Source organism: Numida meleagris, chromosome 1 (genome assembly GCF_002078875.1).
Source record: "Numida meleagris isolate 19003 breed g44 Domestic line chromosome 1, NumMel1.0, whole genome shotgun sequence".
In the NCBI taxonomy this organism is placed as follows: Eukaryota; Metazoa; Chordata; class Aves; order Galliformes; family Numididae; genus Numida; species Numida meleagris.
The window spans coordinates 119,690,237-119,702,116 of NC_034409.1; the positions used below are offsets into that span (position 1 = coordinate 119,690,237).

Here is an 11,880-nt window from a genome sequence, read left to right on the forward strand (position 1 = left end):
TTTTCCCAATATACTTGGGGAAACAGCTGTCTTAACTTTATGTATTTGAATAGTGAAAAGCAGAATCTTTTTATAAGGCAAGACAAACAACATCATCTATAACAGACCTTCAAAATGATTCTGGAAAAAGCTGTCAGCCTTCTGAAACAGGAATAAAATAATTTCATTTTTTCTCCATTTTGTTTATTCTCATGAATTTATAATTTTAACAACTGCTTGCTATTCAAAAACAGGTGCAGAGTTCCATGCAGCTTTATTGTCCCAATGCTGTGAAAGTGTTTGTCTCAGAAAGAAACAAATATGGCCGTTCCAGGTTGGCTAGATCCATTTATGTATCCAAAATAATGTAGTTTCCGGTAATTGTTAGCACTTATACTGGGGTTGTAGAACAGACACCTCTTCAAATATAGTTTATTTTTGTGGAAAAGAATGTTTGCAGAACTCACTCTTCTGAGTTTCCCAAAGAAAAATATGCCTACACTGTATGGTTACATAGACTCATAGAATCATAGAATCTTTTGAATTGGAAGGGGCATTAAAAGGCCATCCAGCCCAACTCCCCTGCAGTGAACAGGGACACCTACAGCTACACCAGGGTGCTCGGAGTCCCGTCCAGCCTGACCTTGCATGTCTCCAGGAATGGGGCTTCCACCACTTCTCTGGGCAATCTGTGCCAGTGCCTCTCCACCCTCATTGTAAAAAACTTCTTTATGCCCAATCTAAATCTTCCCTCTTTTAGTTTGGAACCATTTCCCCTTGTTCTGTCACAACAGACCCTGCTGAAGAGTGTCCCCTTCCTTCTTATAGCCCCCTATAGACACTGAAAGGCCGCTCTCAGATCTCCCCAGGCCTTCTCTTCTCCAGGCCGCACAGCTCTAGGTCTCTCAACCTGGCTCATAGGGAAGGTGTTCCATCTCTTTGATCATTTTTGTATATATATATATGCTCCATCATGAGAAGGTAGATATAAAGTCCTCTGATTATACTTCGTGTAGTGGAGAAACATTTCTCATACAACCTCAAATTGAATACCACATTCCCTTTAGATATATATATTGATAACATTGATAACATCCCCTTTCAGTCTTCTCCAAGCTGAACAGTCCCATATCTGTCAGCCTTTCCATCCTTTCCCACTGCACTGGAAGTTGATTACTCCCTATGCTAGCCCTGCTGTGTGTGATCCTCAGTGCTTTTCACTGCAAAGTGCATGTTTCAAGGCAATATATGAAAAATCTAGAGAGCAAATCCTTCCCACACCTGCTCTCTGATGGCTACACTACCTTCTCAAGGGGTTAATGTTTTCAGATACTGTCTACTTCTGTGAGCACAAATAAAAACTCTGTAAAATACTGTAAAATACTGTAAGCTACTTTTCCAATATTATAATGATGACAGTGATTATGGGCCCCATTCCCACCCAGTTCCCCTCTAAAGTTAACAACAAACTCCAATTTAATGAGAATTAGGCTGCACCTATAAAAGCCAGCACTGGTCTTTTCGATGCTGCTGGGATTCCTGTAGATGCTCATCTCACCAGCTTCTGAAATCATTAGTGGATGCACAGCACTGCACTCAAGGAACTGCAAAGATCTTGAACAACCAGACCTGCATTTCTCTAGGTAGATTTCCATGAGTGACTAATGCTGACAGTAGCACATTGACTCTTTCCTCATAAGAGTTGAACACAACTATTTAAGACTAAAGATTAACTTCCTCAGAGTTTAAAACTGTTAATTTGTCAAATTTGAAAACTGAGGCTAAGTTTGGCCGTAGCTGTTAATTAACTTATATGATGGCTATCAATATTTTACTTTCCTGGGATTTTTCCATTTTGAAGACATTGAAAGAAGCAGAAAGTACATTGCTAATCAGATTGAGAGGATAGAAGGGTTTTGTTTTACTGAGTCAGATGGTCCTTGAAGTTTCAGTCCTTTCTTAAGTTGTTTAGGAGTCTGAATTACAGTATGCTATTAAGTATACACATACAGACTATACATAATCTTCTGGAGGTCACAAGCACTGAAAAAAATGATACTGCTATTTTCAGCCAGGCAGACAAATTCGCTGAGTACAACAATAGAAATAGTTCTTTGCAGTAGTTCAATGATACTTTTAAATTGATGATTGTGCATGGGATTCTAGAAGTAACTGCTTTTAGTTGTGCCAGGTGAGGTTTAGGCTGGATATTAGGAAAAAGAATTCTCAGAAAGAGTGGTGAGGTATTGGAACAGGCTGCCCAGGGAGGTGGTGGAGTCACTGTCCCTGGAGGTGTTCAAGAAACATATGGATGCGGCACTGAGGGACATGGTTAGTGGTATGGTGGTGATAGGTTGATGGTTGGACCAGATGATCTTAGTGGACTTTTCCAACCTTAATGATTCTATGGTTCTCCATGGCGACAGCCATGACCTGTGGTTCAACAGCAGTTAGGGAGAACAAAGTTATTTTAAAAGAGAATCTCTTAAAAATCAAGAACTTCAAAATACTGAATCAAAAATATACTTTGTAAGCATGCAGATTGTCATTTGTTGAAGCAAACTGATGTCTTACTGGTCAACCAGTGGCAAGCAAATTCAGGTATACTTAATTAGTGCTACATTTCTGGCCAAAATAGATGAAAACAGGCTGGGCAGAAAGTTATGCATACACGTAGGTTTGTTAGTGAAAACAAGGTGGCAAAATGTACGTCTTCTATATTGTGCTAATATACTCTATCTGTAATCTGAAAAGTTACAGGGCTTTTTATGACAGTATTAAAAAAATGGGCAGGCAATTGGGTGCCTTTGGCACGCATCGAAGTTGCTGCTCACAAACGTATCAACTGCGGGAGGCTATCCTTGTGAGCTCTGAGCTGGGGGTTTTATCACATCGCTCCTTCCCCTGGTCCCTCCCCTCACCACCAGGAAAATCATCTGTCTTGCTACTTGCCAGTGTGACAAAGCAGTGAAATCCACCATCCTGGATGGAAGTCAGCAGCCACGGACAGGGAATCCAGCCGTACGCTCCAAGGCTGTTCCTGTTGAGCGCTTTGTGCCCACTGTGTCCTTTGACACTGGCTCCATGTGTTTATAAGGACTGATTTCCAGTGGGGAGAGATGACAACACATACCAACTGCAATCATTTTCATTTGTGTTTGGTAAAATGGTGCTTTGCTTTTCCACTGTTCTCCCATGTACTGCAATATGTCCCCCGGAGGTACAATGGAGCTCAAACACTCTTTATTGAAGCAATGAATTTAGCACGAGGCTGATAATGCTTACAGTCCTTTTAGCTTAGAAATTCTACAGGAAACTGATAGTCTTTCCTGTATCTGTATGCTTTTTAGTAGTCTCCATTAGTTGCATGTTAATTTGAGCCATCATTAAAAATGAGTACATCACTTTTTTGTTTGCATAGACATTGACTGCACGTCTAAGAAGATAGCAAATCCAATGGTTTTGTACTCTGAGCTGGTCATCTAGAGCAAGTAAACAGCCATCCAGGAATCAGCTTGATTTAATGACTTTTAAAAATGGGGTATCAATTCCTTTAACAGTGACTTCTAAAAATAAGATTAAATTAGTGAAACAGTAAATTCTCAATTACCTGAAAGTCCAAGTACCTTATGTAGTAAATACTGATTATTGTTTTCCATAAATTCAGTCCCACAGTTACATAAAATGTTCTCCCCGGTAGTCATTCTTGTGAAGGTCTTTGAGTTTGCAGTCTCAAGACACTCTTCTCAGTGCTAAAGGGCTGACTGAAAGTAATTTTGAAGAAATCTTCAATTTAGGAACTAGCCATTAATCAGAATGGCTACAAGAGGGGGATGCAGCAGCAGAGTGGAATAAAATAATCCTGACTTGCTGCCTAGATGGCAAAGGCTGTTCAAGTATTTGTGAGACATTTCAGTTGCTGAATTCTTTCTGCTCTGCACGTACTTCTTTGTCTTTGAAAACGCTCGGTTAAAAATGTAAAGTACATCATTAATATATTGCCATACATATGTGAGTGTACATATACACAGCATATGGTGTAAACAAAACTGGAATTTCTCTTTGTGAGCTACGCATACCTGCTTCCCTATGTAGTCCTTCCATTGCGCATTCTCACATTCCAGTTGTTACTGTCATGATCCTCCAACAGGAAGAAAGCAATTCTCTGTATTTATAACTGATTTTAGCTCAAAGCGATGTCTCAGAAGCTGATTTTGTCGGTACAGCGTGGGGGCAACTGAACCACGTGTGCTGCAGGTAATGTGTGCTATCTGGCCACTAAAGCTGCAGGCTGGTCTGGTGTTGGGTGGCTCAGACATTTGGGGTGCATGTGTCTAGGGGGAAAATAGGAACATATCTCTGAGTAATGCTTTGCATTATTTCAAAAAGGGAGAAGGAGAATTAAAAACCTATTACAGCCTTTTTTTTTTTTTTTTTGCTACAGAAGAAGGTAGTAAGTAATGAACAGAAGACATTTGTTTCTAGTGCCCGTTTATCTAAAATAACGGGGGTTAATTATTAAACCTTTTGCTTGGTTGCTTACTTGTGCTGCTGATGCTTTAATCCTGGGTCACAGAAAGTTTAAGAGTGCTTTACACTGGAGACTTACTTCTTTTAGCCTCAACTTTTCCACACTGAAAGGATGTTAGGAGTTTTGCTGCTTACTTTCTCTATAGTTTCTGTTGCTTCTGCTGAGCTCTGCAAGCCAGGTAAGTTCCGGAGCTGCTGATTCCCTCCCCTCCTGAGGGAAATTTAGCGATGAGTGTATTCCTGCATAGCGGTCAGCTTCTTATTCTAGCTGGCTGCCTCCAGTTTGAATATGGAAACTCTGAGCATTCACTTTTCTGAGTTTGCAAATGAAGTGCAGATGTTGATCTTACCTATTCTAATGAGGTCATGGTAAACCTGACTGAAAATCTGAAGGGCTGCTGCATGTTTCATGCTAGTAGCTTCTGGTTTTCCTGATCAGTTAATCTGCTAGGGCAACTCTAGAAGCTGTGGTTAGTAAAATAATTAGAGAAGTATATGATCTAGAACCCTCCCTCGTCTGACTATCAATACATATACTTTTTTTCTCTTTGTGTCAGATGCACAGAATGCTTTCAAAGTACGGCTTAGTATCAAAACAGCTTTGGGAGATAATGCAGTAAGTAAAGTATCTTCACATACTGTTCCTAACTAAGTGTCTGTCAAAATAGAACTAATATACACTGTGCATTTTCTGAAGGCAGCACAAGCAATTTGTTCTGAAGTATTAATTGTAATAGCTTCTCAAGTCATGACATTTGACTAGCCCGCTCCTTAAAATGACATCCTTAATTGAAGTGTAAAGCTTTCCTTTTCTTAAAGATAATTTTCTGTCAAAGTCCTTTTTTCCCTCCCTCTCCTGGAAAAACAGTAGAGATGCTGCACTTTGTGCATGAGGGACACTGCATAAATCTAAGTCTGTATTTCGGGAAAACCACTTCTGCTAGTGGTTACAACTAGAGTGCTAGTTGTAAAGTCAAGCGTGCCTGAGAAGATAAGCTGGAATAGACTGTTAGGTCTTTATGAAATGGGATTTTATGTCAAGCTCTCGGACAAGCATGATCTGTAGAGATCATTCAAGCATATCTGATCAATTCCCTGCTAATGTAGGTTTTGGATAGTGCCCTTTCTCCACTGCCTGTGGTGCACAGGTTAGTCTCGTGAGGACTGAAATGCTTTGTCTTAATTCAAGTCCTTTCCCTTAATGCAGAAGTGCTGGGATGAGTAATAGGGGGCCGTAATACACAAGAGTTTTGGAAATAAGGTGGCCAAATGGTCCTTCATGTTCTGAAGTGCAATGAGGTACAGCAGAACGTGGTATTTCTACACTGTAGATTTGCTGCAAGCAAATCTACAGTGTGTTACTGGGCTCTGCATAAAATTAGATATGAAATAACTTGGACAGTCATCTGCACTGGAAGTCTAGTGTCTGATTGTTAGTAGCCCTGGAAAATAAAACGCCGTGATTAGGTGTTAGTAGAGACTGGAAGTATGAGAATCACCCTCTGACCTCAGAAACCATTCTAAAACTACCTTGAAATATTTGATAATTTAAACTAACATTAGCAGGGACCTAATTCCACTGGGAACTTCATAATCCAGACAAATTTAGAAGAAATAATCAAGATACATACTAAAGTATTTGTCTATGGAAATTGATGTTAAACTCAATCCTCTTGGGCAAGAGATTTTAATTAAAAATTGTGCAAGCCTGCATTGTTTAAAAATTTATTAAAATAGTGTAATCCTATGGCTGAAAATATGTCAAAATCATTAATGAAACTTCTTATAATAACTACTAATATTTTTTTGTTAATCTTGGTTCAAAACCTTAGGAAAGAATGAAAATGGCTGTTCCCAGCAGTGCTATTTTTTAGTGTTTCTTAGTTCTCCAACTATAGTAAAATAAGGGAGATTTGTTTAGTCATTTATAATTTTTCTATTTTTCATCACAAGAAGGGTATGATACAAATCATTAATCTTAAAAGTACTTTATATTACAAGAAAAAAAGCAATAACTGTGGAGACGTTTATTGTTTTTTTGGTAGATAGATAGTAGTTTATTTCATTTAACAAAGTGTATGTAAGACCTGAGAATGAGACAATCTAAAACTAAAAAAACATTTTTGAACAATGTGCTGAAAGAGGTATGATGCCATACAAAATTATCCACAGATAACAAAAAATTTATTAACTTCACAGCTAATAGTTCCTTTTCATAACCATCACAGTCTTCTTTGCAAAGGACTGGAACTGAAAACTGAAACTGCTATCGAACCGAAATTCATTTTGGTTTAAGAATTTGGTAAACTTTCCTTTTTTATTTTTAATTTTAGCAAATAGAAGGGCAGGTAAGCCTGACTGCAATAGGAAAGAACCATCTTGGAATATCTTGGTATGATGCTTTGCTGTTTAGTTCTATTTCATTCATTTACAAGTCACTCCGAACTAGATAATAGCAGAAGACCCTGATACCATGAGCATTTCACTGTAGGACTGGTAGGATAACTCTGGCTTAGGAGCATAGGAAATAGGTTAGTATAGTTTTCCATGTGATTTAATGCATAGCATGCACTTTGTGTGATGCCAATACAGACAGACACCTTTTTTTCATTTGTTCATAAGGTGGGCTGTACTTCTAGGCAGGCAGTGCCATTTTTGGTGTATTGATATTGTTCTTGGCACAGTGGAATGGAAATAACAGCTAAGATACAGTAAGTATCTAGCTGTTTTCATGTTTGTGGGTAGTAATGGGTGTACACGGCAGAGACATTGCTTGCTATGCAGTGGGAGTAAACCTAAACAGAACGAAGTTGATTTATGGGATTGTGTCTCTCTGAGGATGCTATTAAATTTTCTAGCAGCTTCTACAGTGGCTGCTAGTCACTGGTTGCATTGAGAGTAGACAGTTAATTCAAAAGGGCCAAAGACAGCCACAGTGAGCATATGTGATGTCTGATGCATTTCTCGTATATACATGTAGTGCACTAAACATAAACATACCAAATACATGTACTTGATAGTATTGTATTGCATTTGTGTCCATGTAAACATGAAAGGGAATGTGCTTCATCATTGTCCATCATCCATCAGTTTAAATACAGATGCATTCAAAATTATGGTAAATAGTTTTATGGCTGTTACATATACTTCTTCCTCTACTACATTGTCTCTTTTTCTTTTAATTTTATTGCTGACATTACTGTCATGTTTTCATTAGCAAGGTGGGATCAAAATACAAGCTTTTAAATATTTTTATTCAAACTGTCCCTCTTCTGCTTTCAGTTTAAGCTCCCAGACTGGCACACATCACAGTATGTTTACCTCTCTTCCTTCACAAGGCAGGAGTGGTGAGTCAGAACCATGATTCCCAGAACTGCCTATGGATTTTAATGCTAGTTAAATTGTCTATTGCTCAGCTCAGCTCTGTGGTCGCTGTCTGATACCTATTCCCTGTCTCTACCTATTTCACCCCTCATTATCTGTTTAGGGATGATAAATATGATCAGTATGACTTTTTGCCCTTTAAATGGTTGCCTCCTTCCCTGTTCATGTTCCCAGTCCTCAGAATGTCAGAGCAAAATGAGTGATGGTGTCTGGAAGTTGGATCCCTCCTTCTTTCTACAGAGAGGCTGCAGCAGGTCCATACATCCAAAATCAGAATTTAAAAAGCAGAATTAAGATTTGGCATTTTCAGTTGTGTTTGGTTAGGCTACTCCTGTTTTTTGAGTGTTTTATAAAGTATGAAAAAGTAGTCCCAGGTTGTCAGCAGGGTTAAGTATCCACACTGTTGGGTTCCTGGTTTAGATGATTACAATGCAGATTTGTTTTTAATGCTGAAAGTTAAAGATTAGATTTGTGTTCTGATTGACTGAAGAAAACTGCATCGAACCTCCACTAATATCATTCCAAGAAACTATTAATCTTTGTAATCTGCTGAAAAGGGGAAATTCAATCAGTATGTCATGGTCATGGGTCTTGTTATAAAAATGTAATAGGTGTAGTTTTTGCTGGTCATTAGAATTGCATATGGGAATGAAAGCCCAAGGGAACCTAGTGAATCTTTCTCAGAAACACAAAATGATGACAGTGTGATTTTTCATCACGACACCAGAGAAGAGTTTTGGGAGCCTGTATTTTACTTCTTATTGAAGGTGAAAGGGTGCTATTTTCTTTCTTTTGTCTCAGATTTGATGTCGTGATTCATAGTTGAGTCTATCTTCATATTGTAAGAATAGCGTGCAGCAATAAGGCCGCAATCTCTTTTTTTTTCCTTGTGTCCTGACATCCATCTCCCAGAGTCTGCCTTCAGCATTATCTTTTTTGTTTTCTGGCAGAACTACATGGTCTTTGAGAGTAGATTTAAACCTTCTTCAGTGTGGCTTATCCAGCAAAAGAGGCAAAGCCATGGGTGCAGTTATGTTGGCAGAATTCTGGTAAAAAGCCTGGTCTTTGATGTAAGAAGCTTTACATCTCCAGATTGGCCAGTGCACAGAAGCATGCAATTCATACATTTTTTGGAAAAGTTATTTTCACTTTGTACTGCACTTTACAACAACAGACATTAGGAAAAGCTGCTTCTGCACACTAAATACTAGGTAGGAATTTATTTTCATAGCACAATCAGTGAATTTATTAATTTTCTTGATCTATATGGCATTTCAAGTTCAGTGACTCTTTCCCCCCTCTGTCCTGCCAGGACTGGAGCTGAAACTGATGATTTTCCGTCTTTCTTTACAGTATGCCTGGGATGCAAATGAAGAGTACCTCTTCAAAGCAATGATGGCTTTTACAATGAGAAGATACTCCAGCAAGAGCACAACTCAGTAAGCATCTACTTTGATTTGCATTATGGCTAGCAATGCTGCATGTAGCAGTCCATCCTCTGCTGTATTGAGGCGTAGAAATCATTATTCACAGCTTCTAAAAGCTGAATGTACCAGTGTATTTCTTCAACACCCAGTTATATGTTAAATTCTGCACTCTATCTGAACCAGTGTTCAGTCTTTGGACCAGTATCCCTACTGCTGCTCTCAGTAGGGCTGTGCCGATTTACTCTATCAGAATCTGGCCATAAGACACAATATTTTCTGGTAACCATACTGAGAGGAGGAGAAGGAGTCCATCAGCAAGGCTGAGCAATGCGGTACAGATCCTTGAATAAGCAGCTTTGGTGCACATTTACTTGGTGTTCAGCTTCAGCGGTGTGCTGAGGATGAGCTGACCCAGAGGGCTGGAAGGTGGATAGCCGTGCTGGTTCTGAGTTCTGCTAGGGGATATCCATCTCTAATATTACAGTGACTGGGTTACCTAACATCAGGACGTTTCATATGTTGCAGTTCAGACATAGATCAGCCATTAATTGGTTTTGGGATTAAACCTACCCTAAGGCACTGAATATTCTTCTCAGGCTTCTGATCATTGCAACTTATGAAATTAGATGCCAGATCAGCAGACCATTTAGCAGGCTGTTTCTTCAGTATGTTCTTCTCTTTCTTAAACAAGAAACCTTGTGAGTGTATTCCTAGAGGCTTATTATTTTTTCATTGTTTTTCAATCTTAAAGGAAAGATTTATGGCTCTGGTAGGTTAATGGGGATAAGGTTTTCAATTTACTCTCTGAAAAAACTGCTTCAGGCCATCACTGCATCAGATGAAGCATATTGCATATTTGCAAAGACATTAGTTATCTTTAGTCATATGATGATTATTGTGGTTGCTGCATTTTCTCTTAAATAGAAGGTGCTCTCCCTGCTCCATGTCACAGAAGTGTTTAGTTTCTTGCTGTTTTATTTGTATTCCTTGGAATGTGTCTCATTTGAGGAAGGAGCCATTACACCAAAATTAATAAAAATAGTCAAGTATGTTACCACTGCAAACCCGCAAAAATGAGTTCAAGGTATCAGCTAATTAAAGGTGATTATGCAGGAGTTTTGGGGTTTTTTTTTCCAGGTTTTCAGGAGAGTTTTCATTCAGTCTCTGATCCATAAAAGTTTGCCTCTGTATATTCATTTTAGTCCCAGGCCCCCCTTCTAAAATTATTATTTTGTTCCTCCTCCTTCAAAGCCATGGTGCTTTTATCCTATGTCAGATGCCAGTGAACTTTACGCTCTTCAAGTACCACAGCTGTCTGCAGACTCAACTAATTCTAGAAAGTTTGGTGTAGAAATTACACCAAAAGTTGAAGTCAAAAAAAAGGGAAAAAGTCAAGCCAATATGACAGGAGTTAAAATTGTAATGGATTTTATGTTTATCTGTTCTGGGAAATCACAATATTTGTGCTCACTTAGCTCCTCCCAAGACAAATTTTCCTATGGACAACTATGATAACGGCAATCTTACTCCGGTTTGGAGGTAGGCTTGCATGCATCAACAGTTTCCTGCTACTAAGTTTATCAGAGGAGAAGTCAGTACAATATTTGCAAAAAGCTAGGTATGGGCATCTTTTCCTGCTTCTAAGACAGCATAAGACTTCTTCATGGGGTATAATTCACCAGGGTGTATCTTTAAGGTAAATCTGATAGCTTTTCTAGGACTTTCAGATATCTTTAGGGTCATGTGTAGACAGCCAAAGTACTGCTGTGCAGCTCTGGCATCTTCTAAATCTTATTAGGCATCAGTCCAAAGATTTTCCTATTCATAGGTTTCTCCCAGATCTCAAGAGACCTCAGAGTGTCCCTTCTGTGACAGAGAGCTTGTTGACCATCCAATATATCCCAAATAACATGCTTGTTTCCATTTTTGGAAATAACGTTCCTCTTTCCCAGCATTGTGGCTGGCAGGAGGCATCTGGGTACAGAGAAGGGAGCACAGTCCATCTCCAATCCCTTTGCAGTGGGAATGGCAGCGTGGAGGCACTCATCATCCAGGAGGGAATAGCAGCTTGCAGAGTGCACTGGAGCAGCACTCTCACATAACTGGTAAGGACAGTGGCAGGAGCTGGCAGGATGGTGAAGAGAGAAGCAGGAGCGGGAACTGAGAGAAGAGCCAAGTACCCCTCATAGTCACAACGCAGGTGAATCATAGAATCATAGAATCATAGAATCATAGAATCATAGAATGGCTTGGGTTGAAAAGGACCTCAAAGATCATCGAGTCTCAACCCCCCTGCCAAGTGCAGGGTCACCAAGCACTAGGCCAGGCCGCCCAGAGCCACATCCAGTCTGGCCTTGAATGCCTCCAGGGACGGGGCATCCACAACCTCCCTGGGCAACCTGTTCCAGTGCGTCACCACCCTCTGTGTGAAAAACTTCCTCTTAATATCTCACCTACATCTCCCCTGTCTCAGCTTAAAACCATTCCCCCTTGTCCTATCGCTATCCACCCTCACAAACAATCGATCCCCCTCCTGTTTATATGCTCCCTTCAAGTATTG

The 11,880-nt window shown here is 39.6% G+C and overlaps 1 protein-coding gene across 1 annotated transcript in view; it reads left to right on the plus strand.

Moving 5' to 3' along the window:
• The window catches only part of TMEM27 (transmembrane protein 27), a 22,228-nt gene continuing 14,816 nt past the window's right edge, over positions 4,469-11,880 (plus strand). The window contains exons 1-3 of the mRNA XM_021409756.1: positions 4,469-4,688; positions 5,067-5,125; positions 9,247-9,332. Coding sequence (XP_021265431.1) covers positions 4,622-4,688; positions 5,067-5,125; positions 9,247-9,332 — 212 coding nt within the window. The 5' untranslated portion in view covers positions 4,469-4,621. The remainder of the gene's footprint in view (positions 4,689-5,066; positions 5,126-9,246; positions 9,333-11,880) is intronic.